Source organism: Plectropomus leopardus, chromosome 3, assembly GCF_026936395.1.
Source record: "Plectropomus leopardus strain MGB_pleo_1.0 chromosome 3, ASM2693639v1, whole genome shotgun sequence".
In the NCBI taxonomy this organism is placed as follows: domain Eukaryota; kingdom Metazoa; phylum Chordata; class Actinopteri; order Perciformes; family Serranidae; genus Plectropomus; species Plectropomus leopardus.
The window spans coordinates 16570581-16595358 of record NC_142178.1 but is presented as its reverse complement, the minus strand read 5'-3'; the positions used below and the strand labels follow the sequence as shown (position 1 = coordinate 16595358).

At 38.9% G+C, this 24778-nt stretch overlaps 4 protein-coding genes across 8 annotated transcripts; 3 read left to right on the top strand and 1 right to left on the bottom strand.

Moving 5' to 3' along the window:
• The first annotated feature begins 1389 nt into the window (after nucleotides 1-1389).
• LOC148189956 (guanine nucleotide-binding protein G(I)/G(S)/G(O) subunit gamma-10) lies at nucleotides 1390-5786 on the top strand. Its single transcript, XM_088075745.1, has 3 exons — nucleotides 1390-1595; nucleotides 2167-2293; nucleotides 4811-5786. The coding sequence occupies exons 1-2, from the start codon at nucleotides 1506-1508 to the stop codon at nucleotides 2290-2292; spliced, it is 216 nt and encodes a 71-aa protein (XP_087931871.1). The 5' UTR covers nucleotides 1390-1505; the 3' UTR covers nucleotide 2293; nucleotides 4811-5786.
• A 1724-nt stretch (nucleotides 5787-7510) lies between these two features.
• Nucleotides 7511-13230, top strand: LOC121942355 (afadin- and alpha-actinin-binding protein). 4 transcript variants are annotated; one of them, XM_042485540.2, is made up of 12 exons: nucleotides 7511-8081; nucleotides 8184-8287; nucleotides 8890-8958; nucleotides 9032-9155; nucleotides 9249-9327; nucleotides 9422-9542; nucleotides 10438-10591; nucleotides 10737-10840; nucleotides 10943-11104; nucleotides 12352-12421; nucleotides 12577-12739; nucleotides 13056-13230. In XM_042485540.2, the coding sequence occupies exons 1-12, from the start codon at nucleotides 8030-8032 to the stop codon at nucleotides 13138-13140; spliced, it is 1287 nt and encodes a 428-aa protein (XP_042341474.2). In that variant the 5' UTR covers nucleotides 7511-8029; the 3' UTR covers nucleotides 13141-13230. The 4 variants fall into 4 exon arrangements, with proteins under 4 accessions (XP_042341474.2, XP_042341472.2, XP_042341473.2 ...); XM_042485538.2 differs by having other exon boundaries at nucleotides 7517-8081; nucleotides 9062-9155; nucleotides 12352-12466; XM_042485539.2 differs by having other exon boundaries at nucleotides 7518-8081; nucleotides 9065-9155; nucleotides 12352-12466.
• A 1209-nt stretch (nucleotides 13231-14439) lies between these two features.
• Nucleotides 14440-15559, top strand: nanos3 (nanos homolog 3). Its single transcript, XM_042485597.2, has one exon. It carries the CDS (start codon nucleotides 14592-14594, stop codon nucleotides 15276-15278), a length of 687 nt encoding a protein of 228 aa, XP_042341531.1. The 5' UTR covers nucleotides 14440-14591; the 3' UTR covers nucleotides 15279-15559.
• LOC148189955 (uncharacterized) lies at nucleotides 15528-24704 on the bottom strand. Of its 2 annotated transcripts, none has more exons than XM_088075743.1 (8): nucleotides 24192-24704; nucleotides 23832-23874; nucleotides 22548-22645; nucleotides 21704-22464; nucleotides 20405-20855; nucleotides 19028-19164; nucleotides 18510-18608; nucleotides 15528-17034 (listed from the first exon to the last, which is right to left on the bottom strand). In XM_088075743.1, exons 2-8 carry the CDS (start codon nucleotides 23863-23865, stop codon nucleotides 16956-16958), a joined length of 1659 nt encoding a protein of 552 aa, XP_087931869.1. In that variant the 5' UTR covers nucleotides 23866-23874; nucleotides 24192-24704; the 3' UTR covers nucleotides 15528-16955. The 2 variants fall into 2 exon arrangements, with proteins under 2 accessions (XP_087931869.1, XP_087931868.1); XM_088075742.1 differs by having other exon boundaries at nucleotides 22548-22654; nucleotides 24192-24592.
• Between the last annotated feature and the right edge of the window lie 74 nt (nucleotides 24705-24778).

The following is a 24778-nucleotide window of genomic DNA, read 5'->3' as shown; positions in this document are numbered from 1 at the left end:
ACTTTTTTCCCCCGAATAAATTGTAAAAATTGCAACCATGACATATTGCTTTGGTCCATAGTGAGATTTCTCAAGTATGTAATGAATTGTCATGAAAATTGACACAGCTAACCATGGTTTCCAGAGGATGACTCCTAATGACTTAAGTAAGCTGTGACTTTTCCTCTAGCACCACCAAGAGGTCGGCATTTGTGCATAACCGGGAAATGCCTCCCATTTTTTTAAAAAAATGTAAATCCTGTGTGTTCATGCTGAGCTGAGTCAGTTACCCTGACTGGTTGATGCAAATGCAGATTTCATATGTAATGAGCACAGAAGAAACCCTTTGTGCAAAACTGAGTCACAGTCATGAAACCACACCAGGCTGGCTGCTACAGAGTTATATTCTCAGTCACTTCCCTATCTCACATACCTACCACACTAAGAAGGTTTACTCTAGAAACCTTTTTAAAATATACCTGAGACATTACCTCCACCCTGATCAGGATATTTCTTTAACCTTTGATGCCTTTGTTTTGTTTCCTGTATGTACAAACCTATATGATATGCATATCTATGTGTATATATATTTAACAATAAAAATCTTTCCTCCTCATATTATATTTAACCTAAGGGATTTTTATGCTTACTATGTTTGTCACTTAAACTGAAATGTAGCCTCCTATTAGTTTTTTCCTATTTAAGCCATCAAGTCCCATTTTTCTTGCTTTTCATGTTGCCCTAGTCTTGAAATCAGATCCAAACTAAACTGCAATGTTGGAATGTAACTATCTACGACTATGAGTACAGTTTTGACGTAGGCTTACTTGTACTTGACTTAGAGTCCTTAAAGTCCTTTTCATGCTGCTTTATAGTTATACTCCATTAAGATTTAGAGTGAAATCTTGTACTTTTTATTCCACTGCATTTATTTGATTTCTATAGCTTTATTAGTTTAGTTAGTTTGAGTTTATATGGAGAGATTTTATCTTGTGTGATGCTTTACTATTTTATTTTCTCTTCTAAATATATTTTCTGGTTTATAAAGGAAAAAGCAACAACAAAAAGCGGAGTATTGATGTAATGCTGGTTTCAAACATTTCATTTGCATAAAAAGTGTATTAGTATATATTTTGTAAACAATGGCACAAAAATTGCAATATCATCATTGTATGATAATGTGAAAATTATGACAAAAAAAATTTAAAAAAAAGAAATTAAATCAAATAAAGTGGAGATTAACCACTGAACTGTGGTTGCTCACCCTGCAGCTGAAGGTCACGCTGGCTCTGCTCTCTAGGAAATAATAAAGGCCAGTGTATGCACCGGGGGGCGTTTCACTTCACCTTTGATTGACAGGGGCGGCGTCTAATAACATAGCTCACTGTCACAGAGGGGGCGTGGCTCCAAGTGGCCAGTGTTTCCCACTCGGGTTCAGGGGATAGAGCAGTTGGGGATAATTTCCGCTCTGTGGTGGCCGTCTAAAGAAAGTAGCCCTCAACTTTTCTCAGCCGACAGCCGTCGTCATGTCCAACAACAATGCCAGCAACAACTTAATAATAGCTCAGAGGGCCGTGAAGCAGCTCCGGTTAGAGGCCAGTATCCGGAGGATCAAGGTACGAACCCCTCAACACACAAACACGGAAGACCGAGCCAACCGACAGTTGAATGGCGGAGACAAACTGTTGCCGAAATGACACACACCGGACTCTTACATCACAGCCTCAACAAAGTGCTCTGTAGAGTTACTCACACGACACATAAACTGGTTTCTGGTTGACCAAAGCGCAGCTACAACAGTTTCTTCCGTGTTTTTAGCGGCTGTCAGTCCGAGTTGTCACGGTCTGTTTTGGGGGAGCGTCACCGCTTCAAAGTGTCAAAGTCTCCAGAGAAGTGACACGTTTATCAAAGTTTAACCTCTCGGTGTTAGCTATCAACACCAAACAGGTGACAGGACCTTTCAAAACTGTCACATAGTAGACACACCCAGTGTTGTATTGCGACGTTGCTTGCAAATTAGCATGTAAAAAAAGTGCCAGTGAGTCAGTGTATGTAAAAGAGAGACTGTTGTGTTGTGTAAGTTTGACCGCAGGCCAGCTGGAGCATTACAAATACTGTTCATGTGAGAAGAGGCTGTGTAAATGTTTCCTCTCATCATCATCATCATATGTCTGGCTCTCTCTGCAGGTGTCCCAGGCTGCTGCTGAGCTGAGGAACTTCTGTCTGCAAAATGCCTCCAAGGACCCCCTCCTGGTCGGGGTCCCCTCCAGTGATAATCCCTTCAGACCCCCCAAGTCCTGCTCCCTGTTCTGAGGTAGGCCTGCTTCTCTCCTCATTGATGCTTCAGCTGGGGAGTTAAGCTGTTCAATTAATTACACCAGGGAAAAAAACTAATTACACATTCACATTTAATTTACATTTAGGGTTCCCACGGTCATATAAATGCTGGAAAAGTTATGGAATTTCTTGATCACCTTTTCCAGGCCTGGAAAAGTCATGTGATTAGTAAAAATAACTGAAAGTTCTGTAAAATTAATTGAATTTGTAACCCTTTTAATCCTGGGCAAACTGGGTTTTGTTTCTGTCAAAAATGGGAAGAGGGCAATTAGCGACTCACAAAAGGAATTTGCCCAAAAATTTGCAACAAATTAGTACAAAAAAATTACCTGAAAATTATCACTAAAAAGGAAAATAAAATAAACAGCATCAAATGAAAACAAATGCTTAAAAATTATAGTTCTGTGACATAGTAGTGTTGCTTTTTTATTGAAACAAATAAGTGGTACATGGAGAAAATAGAAAACAGACAGTATTTTATGATTATTATTATTATTATTATTATTACAAAGCATTATCATCCCAGTCCAACCCCATCCCACATCTTTCATGGGCAGTGAGTGGCTAGTGGAATTATGAAGCAGTAGCAATGTATAGTAAAAATTGAAAAATAACAGAAAATTAGGTATAAGTAAAAATACAGACAGAACATTAGCAAAAGTAGTGCAAGTAATGGTACATTAAAATAAGAAGAAATAATGAACAGAATAAGTAGCTGCTGTTGTCCAGGCTATTGAGCACCACTGTTGAAGACCTCATGGGGTCTGAGTCTTAAAGTTATAAAATGTTATACACTGAACTGAGTCAACTCAGAGCCCCCAGAGCAGCTGTTACAAATATTTCAGAAAACCATCACAGTGCACCAGGTGACATCTTCAGATTGCTTGTTTTGTCCAACTCACAACACACAAACACAATTGTTATAAAGAATTTTTTTTAAAATCTTGACATTGGAAAAGCTTGAACAAGCAAAACTGTGCCATTTTTGCTTAAAAATTCCATAAAAGAGGAACAAGTATTAAAACGACAACAGAAAATGTTGCTGGTAATGCAATAACTAACTAAATGACTCATTATTTCACCTTCAGTTTTGTTAATAATTCCGGCTTTTGATTCGGTGCCTTTTTTAATTTAAATGTGCTGTAATGTGCTTTGTACCTTACTGAATTGTATTTCTTAACATCAACGCTTGTTAAGCAAGAAGCAAATATCCACCATTGTGGATGACTTCTAATCTAAATCTTATTATACTTTAGTTCAAATCCAAATCTAATTATACTTTAGTTCAAATAAAGCTGAATAAATCAATTAGGCGATCAACGGACATGAGTGAACAACTATTTCGGTGATTGTCCAATATCTTAAGCCAATTTTCAAGCAAAAGTGGCACACATTTGATGGTTCCAGCATCTGCGAGTTGCGTGCTTTTTTCTTTAGTCATTAATCTTATCACACTCCTGTACACCTCTGTGTGCACTTTGCTTTTCTTGTAAAACACGTATTGGTGACCTGCATAAAAGTTTATCTTGGTTCACATTTACAGACATATTTGCTGTTTTGCCACTTACTTATAATAGACTTAGTTAGAATATACTTCTTTCACTAAGCTCCTGGAACTCTTACATAAACAACCGAGTTCAGATTAACATGATTGCCTTACTAAGGAAGCTAGCGGGGGTAAATTTTCATTACCAAACTCTTTGGTAAAGTGCAGAGAAAATGTATGGAAGTGTGATTTAATGCAACCTTTGCCTTTAATGAGGAAACAGGGGTAAGTCCATTAATATTTCTCCTTTAAACAGAATCTCCTGGCTTAATCTCCCTCTAAATATAATGCTAGGGTATTATATCCATCACACTCAAAGCTATAGTTGGTTATTTATGAAAATATCTTTTTCTCGTGTTTGCTGAATCTGTCACTATATTCTGCAAGAAGTACATGAGCTAGATAAAATGTTAAAAATTCATGTCCCTCCTCTCTTCCTGCTGCTTCTTATAGCATTCGCTAGAATCTACCACAGCGCACTGAAAATAACCAATCAGAGCAGAGGAGCCTTTACAGCCGCTGTAAATCATGTGAATCACTGCTCGTGATCTGTGGTCAAACTGTCAAACCAGGCAGCGCTGATCAAATATGAATCAAAGTTCTGTTACTGCGTTCCCTTTTTCTTTCCTCAAATGTTTTCAGAAACATATTTTAGTATACTGTTAAGCTGTAAAAGGAGAACATTTGTGACCCGGACGCCATGCTGGAAATAGTTGACCAAAAAACCAAGCACAGCCCACTGGCCCGCTAGGCATGATCGCATGTAAACAGAAATATTAATGGAATATAATTTTTTATTAGCCATGTAAAACAGCAGAGAAGGAATATTGTCTTTTTAGTTAAGGCAAAAACTGGAATATTGTGTGAATGTCACCGGTCCAGATGTTTTACATGAAAAGTCCTACAATAGTTATTCAATTATTTTCAATTATCTCTGTCTGTCCACAGCACAAAGAAAGATGGAGGATTTCTGAATTAACTCATCGAAGGCTTTCTTCACTTCTTCTTGATGTGGCTGTACATCGACCAGCAGCTCCTCTCGGGATGGTGCAACATGGGACTGAAGGGTTTGGGGAGGGAACTGCTCCACTTGTTTGCCAAATTTAGTGGTACTACAACACCCATCTGTTACATTAAAGCAGGGCCAAACTCTACATGTTTAAAAAAATGTTATTGACACTAACTTGACTAATGATTAAGCCTTTCTTGGTTTACCTAGTACTCACCGTGTCCGGTCTCAATCTCCTGACCTAATGGTGTCTGTGTCCATTGTGGCAGGTCAAACATTAATTTAAACCAGGTGCTGTTCATCAATCAGAACATGTTGTGTTATATATACACACTCAATTGTATCGTGTATCCTTACTAAACACTAACTGTGTGTGTGGCCAACAGATATATTGGTAGCTTTTGGGCTAAACTGATTGGTATTTTAAACGATCCATGTATTTGTGGCAATGGTAAAGGTGTTTCTTCTATTCTAAGGTACAGCAACATGGTACAGACTTTAACCCCGTCAGTGCAGGGCATGCAATGGTCCTTTCATTCAGTCTATTTTCTGTATATATCTAACGGCCTGTTAAGGTTGCTTTTTTTAGCCTGTATGTTCCTGTCTTTAATTTAAAAAAAAAACAACAAAAAAACATCAAGGCCTTACACTGTTTGGACAGAGAATCCTGGTAGAAAATTTCATGTAAATCACTTTATATAAACAAATAGCCAATGTTAATATATCTGTTTAAAACTTCTAAATATGGTTTGTATTAAATGAATCATGCTGCAGTAACTTGTTGCATTGATCATTTTCCATACTGGAATCATATTCCAATCAACCAAAACTTTTACTACTGTTAGCCTGTATCTTAGCCTGACTTTGCTACTGTGGGCAACCTTTTAAAAATTAAACTACTTTTTCGGACACTGACTAATTGCTGTATGTGATTTTTGTATTTTGGTCCATTTAAAAGAGAATTCACGTTTTCTCATTCACTTGAAAGAGGTGTACTTAACCCTCAAAAAGGCCAATTGTATATCTATTGTTATCATGCTGTGTTAGCTTGAATTCATAAAGAAAGCTTTTATGCATGCCTCCACTGAAAACGGGGAACATATTAATTTATCGATTGATTGGGGACCATGTTTAACAGCAAAAACATATCAAAACACCTAAAAATAAAAATTAAAAATCTCACAAAGCTTGTGTTGTACAATCCCACTCGCTTTTATCAAACCTTACTACTTAAAACTGAACTGAAAGTGAAACTTATCTATATTCTCTTAAAATACAGATTACAATATTATGGTTTTAGTAAAAAAAATGCATGTGTTTAGGAAGTGCGGTGCATACGTCTGGATAAATGAGACTTATAATGCATAAGTGAGATTTTGTGGACCGATATTTTGATATAGTTCTGCTGTTGTTAAGCGTGGACCTCGATCAATCAATATGTTTGCTGTTTTCAGTGACGGGTTGCGAGCATTTTCCTCAACAATTCAAGGTAACTCAGCATGGCTAATTTATTTCCAAATGGTCATTTTGTGTATTAACATCCATGACTCAAAAGCTTTAACTTTATTGTCTCTACGAAAGACATGAACAGGTCAAAGAAGATGTGACATAGAAGTTGCAGCCTCTTAGATTTCAGTGTGTTTTGGTCACCTGAATCTGATCGTGGTGGTTGTTTTGTAGTACGGTGAACTGCTGGACTTAATTTACTTGGTCAAATAATGACTTTGGCAGACATGTGACATAAACACATTGTCATAAATGTACCAGATAATACTGGTCAGGAAGTACCGTTAACTCACAAGATTCAAAGTGTGTTGACTTTGAGGTTGTTGTTTCATGTGAGGACCAGTGTATTGGTATTAAAAAATATATATATTAAAAATGTTGGCAATACATCCTGTGTTTTCAAAATACATTGCCATGTTCAAATTCACATGCTGACATGGTGTGAATTTTGGGACTTAAATCAGTTTCCCTCTCCACAGAAGATTTGGAAAATGCTGAGCTTAACCTAAACCAGCTGGGCCTGTAAATCTGGGTGTGTCTCAGGGATTGTCAAGTGTGCTCCTCCCATCATGGACATTTCTTTGAATGTGAGCTGCAACGCCTCCAGCTCCTAAAAAAAAAAAAGTAACTAATACCTTAAAACCTGTGCACAAGTTAACCCTTTGAAACCTGACTCAACATCAGTTTTTTATGCTGCCTTCAGATGCCTTTAAGAAGCATTTGAGCATTTTAAACTTGAGCATAATGGTATGATTTTTTTAAAAAAAACTGCCAAAAAGGCAATTAGCAACTTGGTAAGAAACATCTCGCCAAATGCCAAAAATTGGTAAAATATGAAAAGAAAACGACCTGAAAATTAGCAGGAAAGAGGGAAAGAGAATCAACAGAAAACTATCAGATAAAAAGTAAAAAACAACATAAGGAAAACTATATATTGATGATATATTTCCACATTTATTATTATTATGCATATTTATTTTGTTATTTTTGCTTTTTTCAGGTAATTTTTGTTTTTGTTACTTTACTTATCTTTCTTTTTTTTCTTTCCTAAAATCAGGCGATTTTCTTGTAACTTTTTATTAATTTCTTGCTATTGTTTGGGTCAATTTTTGTAGTCAATTTTTTAGGAAAATAAGCCAATTTGCTCAGGTGTTAAATGGTTAAAGGGGCTTGAGGGAGTCCAAGGTGGTTCCCAGAAAAAAAGGAGGGAAATAGTTTATTTTCATTATTCAAATTCACTGTAGAAGTCAGCCCAGTGTGAATAAGAGTCATGCGAGCGATTATTCTGCTCTTAGGTTTCACATAATTTACGGTTGTCTCCTCGACTGTAGTTTACAACTATAGAATTCTGGTCTTAATCATATCTAACAATCAGATGGAGGTCTCTGAAGCTAAATCTTATCAAAGGAGGGGCTGTGACCTACTGTGTATCAGTTTTAACCAGAAAAAGTTCAAATTTAGAAAGAAGCAGTTGGATTGAATCATTTAACATCTTGAAGCTGGCGTCTTCAGGCAGAGTTGTTAGTGTTAATTAGCAGAAGTGGCCGCACCTGGAATTAAAAGTGGCAGCATCTGTCTGAGGAGGTTTTACTTTTCTGCTCAGGTAAGGTAAAATTGTCCCTTTGTTGCTAATATGCGAGTACGGCACCAAGATGACTTCCAGGTTTGGCCAGAAGAAAGTTGGAAGACATCGGGAGTTCTCAGGTAAAACTGTCACCTTTTACTTGAAATAAAGATGCATCAACCAAAAGCTTCAGACCATCCGATCCTCACCTCCACTTATTGTCATCTCTCTGTCCACTACAGGCTCCAATCTGCTCAGGGAGCCCAACTCTCTGAGTGAGCTCTCCCACAGTGGCTCCTGGTGGGCTGACAGGGAGGAGCACAGGGAGCAAGGAGACTTCCTCAGGGTGAGTAAAAAACAAAAGTGACATGATAGCATTTACAACTCTATTAACTGATACTGTTAAAATGGAAATCCCTAGTATCACCTGCGCATGCGAGCTGGATTAAGGAGGTGCTGCATTTTCTTAAAAGTGGAAAAGATTAGGCTGACTGTCTGGAAGACATTTATAAAGACCTGGAATTCCTTTCTGTCATATGTCAATAGCACAGCCTGCCATCTTGTATTGGATTGAACATAATGATCATGTCTTTAAGTTTTATCTGACATATCACTGTTTTTGTTGTTGTTGTTGTTGTTGTTTTTGCTGTTTACTTTATTTATTTATTTATTCATTCATTTTATTTTTCACAATTGTATCTTTTTTAGCTTATTATTATTATTATCATCATTATTATTATTATTATTATTATTATTATTATTAATCATTTATTGATGCGGGGGGGTCATGAGTAATAATAATTAATAATTGTAATAATTATAATAATAGTTTATTGACTGTAACTGAAGCCTTGTGTCGTATGGGAAATCAATAAACAAAATTTGAAAAAAAAAAAAAGTGATAAGTCCTTCTTATGCAGGGGATAAAACTAAACCTCTAATTTTCAGGAGCAACTGAAGGAAATGGATGAGCACGTGGCCAGGCTTCAGGACATGCTGAGATGTGAACGGGCCAAAGTAAGTTGCATGCGTGAGTGACAGACCATGTGGGGTTTGTTGCTACCTGAATACCAAAATCATCTCTTGCCAGTGTACTCGTCTGCAGCTGCGCTGTAACCAGCAGGAGGCTGAGCTGAGGCTTCGAGAGCAGCACACCAACAGACTGAAGCAGCGTCTGTCTCAGCTGACAGACAGACAGAAAGAAAAAGGACCCTGTGAGTCCTGATACAGTTAAAATCACAGAATAGGTCACATGCAGTTGTTTGGTTACGCATAAAATATTAACCATCTTGCATTTTCCCATCCAGCCATAGAGGTGTTGAACTTTCTTCCTGGAGGTCGAGGCAAAAGAGAGCAACCAATCAGATCTCTCAGGTCTACTGCAAAGTGAGTTGATATTTATTATCATCAGGTTCTGATTATAGCCTTCAGATTTGTTCTCCACCTTTTCTAATCCTCACTTGTTGTCTTGATTTTGTAGACAAGAAGAAGCAATACTGCGTCTGATGCTGGAGCGCAGAGAAGCTGAGCTCAGGGAGGCGATGAAAGTGCGCCACAGCCTCACCACTTTACTTCATGCACTCAGAGTGGACATGGAGCATGTGAGTAGAAGAGGACAGTCTTTTTAACTAAGGCTGGTGCTGGTCTGTAACTAGCACTGGTCATGGGGCCCAAGAGACAATCATTTATCCAAAAACTGCGGTCCATTGTGTAGGATTCAGGGGGATATACTGGCAGAAAAGGGATATAGTATCATAAATATGTTTTCTTTAGTGTAAAATAACCTGAATTGTCATGATTTTATTGCCTAAAAATGAGACGTTTATATCTACATGATAAGCGAGTTCTCCATCAAAAAGTTGGCCATGTTGTTCCTACAGTAGGCCAGAGGGACAAATCTAAAACTGGCTAGCCAAAGGGGCTTTTGTGTTTTTGCATCACCTACTGTAGTTAGCAGCCCCTCAGGGACAAGACAAACAGCATTGGAAAAACAGTGATTTTTAATGTGAAACTTCTTAATTCAGTGTTTCACCCATTTAAATCACTGCGTCTATTTGTTTTGGAGAGGAAGAGGTTTCTTGGGATAATTCAGCTCTTAGTGAAAACCTCCTGAACAATGAAGGAATTCAGACTGGGAATTCATATTTGGCTCATGGGAGAAGTTTCAGCTGGTTGCATTCTGCAATCTTCACCACTACACGCCACTAAATCCCACACTCCTCCTCGCTCCTTTTGAAAAAGTCATTTGACAAAACCAACTCCTGAAAGTGCTTTAAAAAAATGGAAATTTCCCATCTCCTATTCCCTAAAACTGGGAAAACTCCATCTGTTGAGGAAGATCACTTAAAGCTGTCAAAAGCTCCAGAAAAGCTACTAAAATGACTTTTTGTTGATATTGTTTCCAAGGGCAAGAATGAACTTTAAGTTTAATACTGTTCCAGCATGAGTATTTAACATACCATCAGTCTAACCTTTTTTTTGTTGTTTTGTTTAAAGACACTGTCACACATGGTGGATGTTCAGGATGAAGCCCAAACTGAAAACAAGACGCTGGATCAAGGTGAGAGAGCGCTTGGTGACCATGTGACAGGAGGTGTGGTTCAGAGTTGGAGGCAGTTGCAGAGGAGACTGAGTGACATCCCATCTGAAGGTGAACACCCATACTGAACAATCTTTAAAGATCAATCGTTTACTTTGACTGACTGTAGCAAGAATTACGCTGCCCATTTTTTTACTTATTTTTGCCAAAAAAAATGATTAAGGAATACAATATGTGCTCTCTCCTGACTGTGAAGGCAACACTGGCGCTGGTACCGACCATGACAAGCTCCTGGCTCAACTAGAAACTGAACTAAAGGAGAGTCAACAGCTCGTCCGATTACAACAGCAGCTGCTGCAGGTATGATTGTCTATCTCACACACACACACACACACACACACACACACTTTCTCATCTGAACTTTTAATGTCAGACTTTAAAAAAACTACGTTCTGTCTGCAGGACAGTCTTGCTACACCTGTCCCCTCTGAACTGGCTGATTCCTACTTTTTGGAAGAGTGGGACCGTCTTCAGGTGCGCTGGGCAGAGCTCGACCACCAGAGGAGGACTTTTGAAAGGGAGAGGCAGTCCTTCACCGATGCTGCCATTCGGCTGAGCCATGAGGTGGGAGGAAAATGAGGCAGTTATTGTTGCAAAGTTATTGTCTTGCAAATTTGCCTTAAAGGGTTTTACAATCTGCAGTGTATGGCACCTTCTGTTTGTAGACCCTTGATTCGGATGAGGGAAAACTCCTCAAAATCCTTTTTAAGGGGGAAAATGGCAGAAACATCAAGAGGAGCAAAAAGAGGAGGAATTCCTCTCATTGTGCATTTAAAGTAGCTTACTCCCACAAAACAACATGCTGCCCTAAAAAGCTGCTTGTTGTTCTGTAAATTGCAGAGGTGGGTGACTTAAGTCACGTAACTTGATTAGAGTCAGACCTGAGTTGCAAATTCGAGAAATTGAGACTTGATTAGATACTCAACATGACTTTGACTGTGTATTCATGACTTGAAACTTAACTTTGACTTGAGACAGATGACTAGAAGAACTAACATTTTTAAGTGTAATATTTTCAGTTTCCTATATACTGAAAAGTATTGAAAAACAGACCAGCTTTCATGGAAAGTGTTGGTCAAAACACACTGGAATGCAGATTCCACGATTATGTTGTCAATGACTGTTAGGGATGCATTATAATATCGGCACATCATTGGTATCAACAGATTTAGGCTTTAAAATGAAATATCGGATTCGGCCAACATGCTGAGTTCTGGCGATATCGCAAAATGATTTATCTTTTGATTATTAACCAAGTGAACATGTACAAAACATAAACACTAAGTTTAAGTATTTTTGTTATTTTGCAAAATTAATGAATATTACATACAATGAAAAGCATTGTATTTTTTCTCCATCTGCTGGCGGGCCATCACAATAACAGTATACTGTATGTCAATCATTTCCACTACAGAAGAGAATTGATGATCACTTAAATTAGGTAGGGGAAAAAAGTGGATATATCTGTTTTGGTTATTGGCCAAATGAGTTGTTATGTATCAGATATCGGGGGAAAAATCCAATATCATGCATCACTAATGACTGTAATAATTAAAAAAAGGGCAATATGTAAAATCTACAGCTCAAAAATCAGTGATATGACCACTAACATCCATCTCCGTCCACCCGCAAAACCCACAAAGAAAAATAAGCGAGCTTATTGGCTGGCCAAACAACTTGACTTGTGACTTGCTTGACTTATAGGGACTCAACCTGCTTGATTCTCACCACAGCAACTTGGGATTTACTTGAGACTTGCACATGTGCGACTTACTCCCTCATATGGTAAATTGTACCGTTTGTGTGTACAGCGCCGTGATTTTGAGCAACACAAGGCTTCCGTCCTGAAGCAGCAGTATCTGTGTGACTCACCTCTGTCAGGTAAAGGAGCACCGAGCCACAACAGGACAGAGAGCACCGCTCTCAGTGAGTACGCAGTTAAATCAAAGGGTGGAGTGGTGGTAGACTGATGTTTTAATGAGGTGAAATAATTTGACCACAGAAGTTCTAAACACATTTTGTGCATGTGACTCCAGGTTTTGCGAGTTTGGGGCCCACAGGCATATCTGGCTGTCTTCCCATCACGCCGTCCTCCACCGAGTCGGGGACATCCGCTGTTTGTGGATCACATCAGGGAAGAGTTCAAACCCCCAGCACTCCTGAACTCTACTCTGCCCTCAATCTGTCACACACCTGCAGGTTGGTCAACTGACAGTCCTGCTTTCAGAACAACAGTTCACTGCAGTGTTGGTGCTTTGGATGATAAAGTCAGGCTTTTTGTGGTGCTAATGCAAAACACAGACATTTTTTTTTAAAATAAAATTCTCTTCACACAGCTAATAGTAATCAACAGCCCGTGGGACATTGTTGCAGGTTGCTATCAATACCTGTGCAAATCAGTTTTTGATGTGATGTTTTGATGTAAATGTTTTCTCAGATCAAGCCCAGATGATACTGTAAAAATGTTACCAATTACCACCACCGTGTAATTACTCATTCCTCTCTTCTCCCTCAGAACCAGAGACCCTGATCATCAGTCAGAGTCATGGGATGCTGACATGCACACCCGACAGGCTCCACATTCAGACTGGTCATTTTAATGCAATTTTGATGATTTTTGGTGATTAAAATTGTATTGTACCTTAAATCGTCATTTTAAAATAATCAATAAAGTTTTATTATAATTTTTATCCTAGTGGTTTTTTTTCTTCCACAAGCATATGCAATAAAAATAGATTTTTTTGTTGTTGTAATCTGGCCTGGCTAATATATGCTTTCTTAAAAGTGTCTTATGAGGGGCACATGGTGGCTCAGTGGATAGAGCTGCACCCCATATACAGAGGTTGTATCCTTGCTGCAGTGGCCGCGGGTTTGATTCCGGCCTTGACCCTGTGCTGCATATTGCCCCCCCCCCCCCAAACTGTCCTGTCTATTAAAGGCAATAGAAGCCCCAAAAAAAAATCTTAAAAAAGTGAATTATTATGACTACTATAAGGAACTTTATACATGGTTTACAAGCATTTACAAGATTTAATGTGACTACCATGTTTGGTGCAGGATGTTGCATAAGCAAAAGGAAGTTTCATAAAACAAACAGCACTGCTCACTGACAGGACAGACAGACACGCCAATACAAACACTGAATGCTGATCAAACCATTCAGACTCCAACTGTCCTTTGTGGAAGCATCTGCATGTGTTATGTTTCTGCATTCATTTATTCTGGATTCCTGAAAGCAGCTCACAGCAGTAAAGGTTGTTGCTTTAACCCTTGGACACCTGGACTGTGGTTAGTTTTTGTGTGGTGCCTTAGACTCCATTCATTTTAACCCTCAAAAACCAGATTTCTTTCAAAAACGGGGAAAAGGCCATAACAAACTTTGCAAGAAATGTCCGTCATTACAAGAAATTAGTAAATTAGTAAATCTTGTTAGTTTTATCTTAATTTCCTGTTATATTTTGGCAGTCTTGTTGAGTTGCTCATAACCTTCTTCCCATGTTTTTGAAAGAAAGCAAGCTCTCAGGGGGTGTACTTTCTCTTTAACCAATACCTAAGGATAAAAAAACAGTCATTATTGTTACATTAATTAAAAACGTTTTACACAGAAACAAACAAGATTCCAGACTATTCTTAGCAGTGTTATTATTAACTACTATGTTCCAACTAAAATTGCAACAGCTTCCTTTATCTCCCTACACCATTTACCACTGAAACGACTTAAATGTAAGGAACAAAACCTAAAACCATATAGCCTCTGTGATCAAGCAAAGTGTGTGTGCATGAGGGAAAAGAGTGGCATCACTCCACTTGATTGGAGCAAATGAGAAGTTGACTGCACACGCGGGGCATGAGCTCACGTGATTGGCTGCCGGGAGCGTGCCTTTCACCTCTTGTACTCAATTACCAATTACCAACTTCAAAACGTTGTTACGCGCGCAGCGCCGAGTGTCTGCCGTCCTTTACGTCGTTATTACAACGTCAACAACTCCATCATCTCACTGACAGAGTCTGGCAGACTAGAGGAAAACATTTTGGCCGAGAGGGAGTTAGAATGAACGGCATGGTTTGTGTGCTGTTACATCACCTGCCGTGCTTCATGGAGTCTGACAGAAAAAGTTTCCAGCCCTGGAGAGACTACATAGGGCTGTCGGACACAATTAGAGGGATCCTAGGCCGGCACACGGCCACTGAGTCCTCCCTGCCGCCCCCCAAAGCTCCACAGTCAGAGTCTGATGACCTGTGCCAGGCTCTGATGTCTGTGCGCATTAACCAAGTGTGCCAAAGCAGCGAGCTCGGGGCAAACTGCGCGCCAGATCTCCCCTGTGGATCCACGGTGCCGCCGGGCTCTGTAGCTCATCAACGCGCACCTGATGGTTTGTGGTTCGCTGCAGATCACTTCCACGATCCACAAAGCGCGGTGGATTTGAAGCCAAGACCAACAAGCTCCCGGGGGCCTAAAGAGCGCAAGAGGAGCATTCGCTTCAAAACACCGGATCCGCCGGCATCACCCGCGTCACCTGAGCGCATGTTCTGCAGTTTCTGCAAACACAACGGAGAGTCCGACTTGGTGTGCGGATCCCACTGGCTGAAGAACCAGGCCGGGGATGTTTTGTGTCCCTATCTGCGGCAGTATGTGTGTCCCCTGTGCGGAGCCACGGGGGCCAAAGCTCACACCAAGCGCTTTTGTCCGAAGGTAGACAGCGCGTACAGCTCCGTGTACGCCAAGTCCAGACGCTGAACCAGCAGGAGGCAGGTAGCAAAAGGACACAGAAGGCTGAAACTTCCCTTTATCGAGTGCGCTTTCCTTTATTCTCACGTGTATGCGGTTTGTTTTTCATTTGCATGTTTTGGCACGTTTGCTGTGTAGCCTTCTATCGAGCTGATCGGAGTTATTTTCCAGCTGGTCTTCTTGTCGGCCTCGCCTTCTCTAACAGCGTCCGATTGTTTTGGTACTTTGAATAACGACTGCCAGATATTATGTTTGGGAGGATTAAAAAAAAAAAAGAAGGAAAAAAGACACATATTAAAGAGAAATGCAAGTTTTATTTTTAAATAAGACATATTTTTTAACACGTGGCCACAAAATGTCCAGTTTCATAACCTCCTGTCCATGCATTAAGGGATTAACACACTATTAAACCTAAGACGTGCATCAGTAATAACTTTAATACATCATGTGACCATGTCAGTATTTTAACACTATTATTATTTTAATTCAAACATGAGTGAGGTGTTCTTGTTCTGTACCTGTTCCTGAGGCATGTTGTTTTATTTTGAGTATTGTATGTGTGGCTCTTCTAAAATGCCATTTCAGGGCTTGTCACTTTGAGAAGACAAATGTGTGTGAACAATTCAGTGTGAATATTATTATATGTGTGAATATACATATATCTAAAGTGAAAACATCGGTTGTGTGTGTGTGTTCTTGTCATCACTCTGAATTCTTTGAAAAACATTACAAAATTTAAAGGTTTAGTGTGTAGGATTTAATGGCATCTAGTGGTAAGTTAAAGAACTGAAACTGTACCAGCGTGCAGGAGAACTACGGTGGCCGACGCAAAACCACAAATGGCCCTGCTGCCAGCTCGATCTAAGGTGGTGAAAACACAGCAATTTTTTTTCCAGGTAATGATGAACTAATGCAAACATAGTTTTGAAAATTGCCCCTAAATACTACACACTGGACCTTTAAATCCAGCCATGTGAGTGGTGGTGGAATATAACTAAGTACATTTACTCAAATACTGCACTAAAGTACAAATTTGAGTTACTCATACTTTAATTTAGTATTTTCTTTTCATGTCACATTATACTTTTACTCCACTACATCTCAGAGGAAAATATTGTAAATTTAACTTCACAAAATGTATCTGACAGCTTTAGTTTCCTGACAAATTAAGATTTTAGCATAAAAACTAAGAGTTCATGAAATATATTTGTTATAAATAAAATTAACAAACAGGCCTCAACTTACAAGTACAGCTACAATGATTAGTTGATAAATGAATTGACCCAATGACAGAAAATTGCTAACTATTTTGATAAACATGTAAGTTTTCTTCTATTTTTGGGGATGTTTTTTTTTTCTTTTTTTTGGTATTAGTACTTTTACTTAAGTAAGGGATCTGAATACTTATTCTACCACTGCATGTGAGGCAGGTTTACGTCTGGTTGTATCACTAATTACTTCCAGAAAAATACTTGGATTACTGACTTCATAAATAACACTCAGCTTTATTTGTGGAGAACCAGAACAATAAAGCCATTAAACTGAACATGCCAGCTGTCAATGACACATGAAGAGTTAAAGTGGTTGTATAGTGTCATATTTGAACATTTGTACAATGGCACTTCATTACCCACAAACCATTAGGGCAACAGTAAAATCAGGATGGCGGGGACTTGAAACGAATCCTCAACGTACAGAGCTCCTTGCACTTTTACTGCTGCGGCGCAGGTTCTCCAGCTCCCTGTGGGCGGCCATGACTTTGCGACTAGAGAAAAGCAACAGAAAAAAGGAGCAAATTAAAATAAAGGACAGAAAAAAGATGGGGGAAAAAAGTGTGAATTCTGCCCTGACTTGCCCCAGTCCTTCCCGTTTCTCTTTGACCTTGAGGCGTTACCAGATACCCTCTAAGAACATGACAGTGCCTTTTTTTAACTTCATTTTATTAACTAATCCCTCAACCTTTAAAAAAAACATTTAAATTGATTTTCTTTTCATTTAATCTCTCTGTCTTACTTTCTGTTTCTTCCTCATACAGAAAACCAATCCACCCACACAAACACAGTCTCTCTCTCTCTCTCACACACACACACACACACACACACACACACACAAACAAACAGAGGCGTATATAATTTTGTTAATCTAAACCAGCCTTTTTACTGTCACCCTTTGTTAGTGTAGTTCCCCCATTTGTCTTTTCCTGTGCAGTTTGTTTTCATGTTGGAAATGTTTGTCTTAATTTGTACTAAACTATGCTTCACTTGTTCTGTACTGTCTTTCCATGTCACTTGCAAAAACATAAATCACTCATTTAAAAAAAAAGAGAAAAGTAGGACAAATTAAAGCATGTACAAAATGCTGAGGATAAATTAGTTACAGAGTAAAACTAATTACCTTCTATTTTTTAATATATTTTTATTGCTAATAGTCCCTTGGATCATCCAAATGTCACTGTCTGACACCTATGAATAGATTTTTTTTGTTACAGATGTATTGCTCTAGGATGGGCAGGTTGTGTTGTAAATGTCAGTCAAAATTCAAATATACAATACAGTCACTTGCATTGTTAGAGAAATGTTCTTCACTCAGGAAATGAGTGAATGCCCGAACAATAAAGTATCTTTGGGTGATGTTCCTATTTATTGCAGAATGATGATAGGTGATTATGTTGTGATTTGATGTAAATTTGAAGTGATCTGATTTAAAATTGCCGCCTTTGTTAGCTGTGATTACAGTAAGAACCACACCTATGCTCCACTGTGATTTTGCCCCTCCACCGTGACTTTAAAACAGGGTGTCTAACACCCAGTGTGATGTCAGACAGTCAGAGCAACACTATTATCTAGTGGTCAAATTTTATAGTCTTTACATGCCAAACGAAAGTATATAACAATGCAAAATACACACGTGCTAAATGGCTCCTCCAAGTTGTATTCTGGCTGTGATGGAGTTCAATAGTGTTCAGATCAATCTGATTTGCTGCCGTCAGTGTCCATCCACCTCAAAGCTTTAGCCCTTGATGGCCTTTGCAACAAGGTGCCAAACAGACAAACCTCAGCCAATTAGAGCACAGAGGCGAGGGTGAAACTGACCAATGATATTACGGGTTAAGAGTTCAACTAGGAAGTGTGAGGAGCAGGAGCTGAATGCAGAGGGAGATTTCAGTAAAAAGGTTCACGTGGCCAAAGAAAGGAGACAAAAATGAGATTGGACAGGAAAGAATAAGAAGCATTTACTAACTTTAGAGAGGAGAGCTCTCTGATGAGTCCACAGATCAGGTCTGTAGCATCTTCGTGACAGTCTGGAGAATCAGGCTGCTTCTGGATGGCTTCCTCCTCACTGGATGGACAGAAAGTAAAAAGTGTGACAGATTTTTAAAAAAAAGGTGCTGTATAAGCTTGCATCCTAAATTTAAGTTGTTTTTTTTTTTCATTTTATAAGAGCCTGAAAATGTGTAGATATGTTGAAATCAGAACATTTCTTTGTAAAAAAAATTATGTGCTTCGCTCTTGAAGTTAAGGAATTAAACTAAATCTGTGGGATATAAAGGAGCTTTTACTTCCTTTCTGACGGTGCTAACAATATTTTGGCTTTTTTGGTCAATTAGTAAGCTGTTTAGGTGGGGAAGCTTGTTTAAATTGCACGTTTATCTGAAGAGCCAGTCTACAAAAGGCTCACTTGCTTCCCTGACCTTCCCTTTCTTCACACAACTGTCAGGGTTATTCTTGTGGGATTTAACCCCTTCCTTTCTTCCTTACATCAGAGCAATGGTGTTCAGCTGCGAGTCTGACACGTAGTCCATGTATCCAGATCCAAACGGGTCAGTGGTGTCCCTGGTCTCAGGGGGCACAGCGTTTACAGAGGGACCAGCAGCGGGTTCATCATCACAGCCACTCTGTGTGGAACAAACGTAAACCAACCACTGCTGTAAAGTTTAACAGTAAAGAGTAAAATAATCGCCAGTTAATATCAGTAATATCATGTCTGTTTGTTTTTTTGTGGAGATTATTAGTGTCAGAAATTCAGAAAGCAAATATCTGTCTTTTCTACAGCTTCACTCGTTGCAGTATTTTGTCTTAAATACTTTTTCATTTAACGGGTGATTGTCAGTTAAAGCTTACACATTGTTGAGGAAGTATTTGGCTTCATATGAATTATTTTTACAGCTACATATGTGTGTCATTTACAGTAAGACTGCACCTAAACAATCATTGTCATTAGCATTTTTTTCAATCAATTGATTTTTTAGTCAATAAAATGTTAGCTGCGAAAAACATCCATCACAAGTTCAGAGAGCTAAAGGTAACACCATTAAATAGTTCATTTTGTCCAACTAATAATCCACAACACAAATATTTGGAATTACTGATGATATAAAACAGAAATAAGCAGTGTATCGTCACATTTGAGAAGCTGGAGCCAGCTAATATTTAGGGGTGTAACGATACGTATATCTATATATCGATCAACGATCCAGTATCTCCAAGGCAAAGTGAAAACATCGATACATATTATCTTTAAAATGTGCCTTATTTTGAAACTACCATGGTATTTCTATGTGAACTTTTCCGTCCAAACTCACGTCCTTCCTAAACATTCAAACAGTGCTAGCGGCCTAGTGTCCGGCAGATAACAGCAAGCAGCCACGAAAAAGACAATTAGGATGTCAACTGATATTATCTCATATCGATTGCAGGTCCCTAAATTGCTTCTTATTTTAAGGGTATCGCGACAGGCATGGCGAAATCAGATAATATTGTATAATTGTCCAAAGAGTCGATATAATATCAAATCACGATGAAACTCATCACTTGCACCCCGACTAATATTTGATATTTGATATTAAATGACTTAAGTGACTACTCACTGGGGTTGATGATTGATTGTTGATTGCCTATTTGATTTATTTTTATAGCACTAATTTACAGAACTTTCTTGCTGGTGCTTTAGTCATAAACGCTACGCAGCTTTGTGATGTGGCACGATATCACATACAAAATGCAGAAACACTATTTCCTTGCCACACAATGACTAAATGACCCTTGAATCTAATTCACACTCCTGACAGTCTCAATAAAAACTTGACAGTGGGAGCATCACAAAGGGGTATTTTGTATATTCGTCCCATCACTCACGCTGTCTTTCCTCTTTGAGCCACCGGGTGTCCCTGCAGCCTCGCAGAGCTCCAAAACCTTGGCTCCTCCTGACTGGCTGCCCCTGGATGAAGCGCCTGCTTTACCGTCCTCAGCATCACCTTTCCTCTCATCATCATTCACCAACAGAGGGGCATCCCGGTTCACGGTCTCCTCATTTTGAGTCGGATTAGAGTCAACAGTGACGGCAGGACTTTGGTCTGCTACTGCTGACCCGTCTTCTTTCATTTGTTCCTCAGGTTTTGCAGCTGTGCGTCCCTCCCGATTCCCCAAAAGCTTCTCCTCCACCTCTGCAGGTGGCTCTAACTTTGTGTCACCAGTTTGCTGAGGCTCTTTGCCTCCTTCAACCTCACAGCTCTTTGCTTCTGAGCAGCCTGGATCACACTCAGCACAGGCTCCATCTGAGGCAGCAACGGGGACTCCAGTTTCTGCCCTGCGTGTAAACAAACAGAGTCATCATCAAGTAAGGAACAAATTAAATGTATTCCTGTCAGTGCGTGTGTGTGTGTTTTTTCATTTATTTCACTTAAACTTACAGTGAAGCAGTGTATATTACTTAAAAACAGGGTTCCCACACATTTTCATGGATACATTTTCAAAAGGTTATTACATAAGAATATACAAAGAAATTTAAAGAGGAAAGAGAAATCAACAAAATGTTTTCTATAAAAATAGGCCAAAAAAAGAAAGATTTTTTTTTTTTAAATAAGAAAAGTCACAATTTTTTAATATGTTGACATAGAAGGCATGTTTTCTTTAAAAATCAACAGTAATATAAAAATAAAATACACCCATTCAGATTTGTTTGCTCCTCTCCTGAAATTATTTGACAAGCCTAGCGGGCATAAATGAAGGGAAAGACTGCAGGGAAAAAATGAAGAAATGTACGTAATGAACAAATAAACTAAAACACAACCAAAACGTCGACACATATTAAAGCTAAGTTACGTTGTCAGCTACAGAAAATAATTCCTCCGTGATGCTGCATCCATGCAATTTAATTTACGACACAACACTTTTTCATGGTTTTGCCAGAACTTTCAATGATTTTTATTAGTTCCGTAACTTTTCCAGGCCTGAAAAATGTGATTGTGAAATTCCAGGACTGTGGGAACCCTGTAAAAATGTGTCCATAATAGAGTACATATATTCATCTAACTTGAGGAGCATATGACACGACTCTTTCTTTGTCTTTGTCATGAAAGTGCAAAAATGAAACTAAGAAACTAAAATGTAAGATATTTAACATGTCGTTTTGATTCCTCACTGTATTTTTCTGACCTGTCATCCCCTCCTCTGTGACTGCACTCAACTTTTGTCTCGGCCCTGCTCTGGTCTTTGGCACTGCCTGCTGGGATGGAGAGTGAGGATGATGAGTGGGGTGAAGATATGATCTCTTCCTGAGCCGCAAGGTCAGCTGCGTTATCACAGATCTGCTGATCAACTCTCTCCAGGCCGTTCTGTGCGTTTTCACATTTTTGCATCTGTAAAAAGTGACTCCGCTCCCTCTCTGTAAGACCGCACACACCCATCCTTCTCTTCTTTTTGGCTGGTAACCCCGCTGCTGCATCCTTTGGGATCTCATCAGTGATGCACTCATTGCTGTGTTCCTCTTGGTTTCTTTCTGAGTTACTTTGAGGGTTCTCCTCTTCACCCATGCATCCACCGTCTGCAGAGACTAGCAATAGGACCTGGACTTGATCAGAGCAAGTTTGAGACGGTGATCCGTTACATTCCTCTGCAGTTATTTCCTCTGTGTCCTTTCCACTCTTGTCACTGCCACCATCAGCATTTACTCCGCGGCCCTCCAGCTGAGAATCATTGTTGATATCGGTGACCGCAGACTTGTCTTGCTCTTTGAAAGCTTTAGTAGTCACGTTTTTTAAGCTAACATTTGTTGCTTTGTTTTGTTCTTCTGTGTCGGGATCTTGTTTGGTGGGACAGGCCTGCTCCGCTGCCTCGTGCTGTTGAGATGAAATTATAATAGATTGCTGCAGAGGAGACTGGCGGCACTGAAGCAGGGTTTCATCCACTGCTGTGTCCTGAAAAAAAAAAAAGACAAGTCAACAGTTTGACTTGATAAGATAATAAGAAATGTAGGTTTTCTTTCAATCGCCTAGATTACCTGATGATGGAGAGTAACTGAAGCATCTTCAGGATCTGAGATTTCATCACTGGGACATCCCCTCTTCCTGGAGCGGAGTGACCGCAGCTGAGGTGGAGCTACGCTGACTTCACACATAAAGACCAACTTAATTCTAACAACCACTATAGCTCAAACAGTGGTGGGAGGTGACCAAGTACATTTACTCAGGTTCTGTACTTAAAGGTTCAGTGTGTAGGATTTAATGGCATCTAGCTCCTGTGTGGCCCTCTCTAAAGCCAGTGTTTGATTTGTCTGTTTTGGGTTACTGCAGAACAACATTAACATTGTCTATTTTAATTTGTCTATTTTAAATCATCTTTTTTAGTTTGTCTTTTAATTTCCTCTTTTAATCTGTCTCGAGTGTGTTTAATTCCATCATTAGTACTATTATTTTCTGTGTTTCCAGCTAATATTCTTTGAATTGTATTTACTCTTATTGGTGTGGGTTGTTGTTGTTGTTGTTATTTTTGTTTAGTAATTGTTTCTCTCTTGTTTAATTCTACTTTAAATTTTGTCTGGCCTTGGTTCGGTATTATCATCTGTCTTCATTTTGTAAACTCTGTTTTTAAAAGTGCTATATAAATCACGTTATTATTATTATTAAAGTTATTATAACATGGGACATGCCATGGTGGAGGATCTGCTCTGTGTGTAGAAATAAACGTCTCATTCGAAAGTAATAAAACTCACAACAACTCTTATTTTCAGGTGAGTATAAACTAATAAAAACATAGTTATGGATATTATATTACATTCCTGACAGTGGATGCCCCTAAATCCTACACACTGGATCTTTAAGTATAAATTTGAGGTACTTGTACTTGATTTGATCTTTTTTGTCATGCTACTTCATACTTCTACTACAGTAAATTAAAGGGGGAAATATATATATATATTTACTCCACTACATTTATCTGACAGCTTTTAATACTTAACAAATTTTGTTGTTTTTTTTAAAGTACACCTTTAAGCACAGTTAAGAGGTACTAGTACTTAACTTGAATTGTTTCTCTTTACGTTATAAAAATAGAAATGCAGGACTTTTACCAGTATATCTTTTACAGTGTGGTATTAGTACTTTAACTTGAGGGTCTGAATACTTCTTCAATCACTGGCCGAACACTAATTAATACCAAATTGAAGCAACTGTGTATCAAGTAGAAATCATTATTTAGTTACAAAATGTAAATCTTAAATATATCAAATAGTCATATGTTCAGACCACAGTTAGCTCATGTTACGGGATAATAGGATTGTCTTTACCCGTGCTGTTGATTTTTGCTTTTCCTTTGGCCATCTCCTCTCCCTACAGGATACAAAGAGGTGAATTCAATGAAGACATAACAACATAGCAGGTAAAATATAGCTTTAGCTGCCATAAGTAATCCCTGTTGTTAACTTAGGTTGATAGCTTCACGATTAGCTTATTGACAACTAATCGTTATTGTGTTCAGGAGGCAGCTAGCTAACATCAACGAAGTGACTTTGACTGAATGGAAAAAGTTGAAGCCATGACTCGGATACTGAGTGAAATTTCGGATGTTGAAATAACCAATTTGTGCTGAATCATTCCCAGAAGGTAGACACTGACATATTTTTCCCCGCCGTCAAACAACAACCCACCTGAGCCGACGACGCTGAAGTTAGCTTCCGATTCACAGTTTACCATTAAGCAGTTAAGGGAAGAATTAAGGGAAACTTAACCCTTAACGACCGATTTTGGGCTTTTTGCGCCTCTTACTGTGGTGAAAGCACGTTAGACGCTTTAAGTAAAGCCTCAGTGCTATCTGAAACCCACGTCTAGGTTTGTGAAACTTTTTTTCAATTAGTGAAAATGCAGAATGTAAATGCAGACGGGACACTTCACTGTGTTTTTCATATGAAGACCTAATTAGACCAGGTCCAGATAAAAACCACTCTACTTAGACTTGTCATATCTGGACTCGATTATCCCAGAGAGGGTAAACATTATTCTGAACACAGATTTGTGAAACCTTTATTGTATTTGGGAAAATGAAAAAAGGGGACAGAGGGACCAGATCCAGATAAAAAAAAACAACTCTACTTAGACTTGCCAAATGTGGACTAGATTAAATCTGAAAGGCTAAAGATGATTTGAACCCTGAACTGTGAATTTGAGGTGTAACGTCTGTCTCATGGATGTATTATATCTCCGGTGTTTTACGTCAGTGATGGGTGTGTTTCGTCTA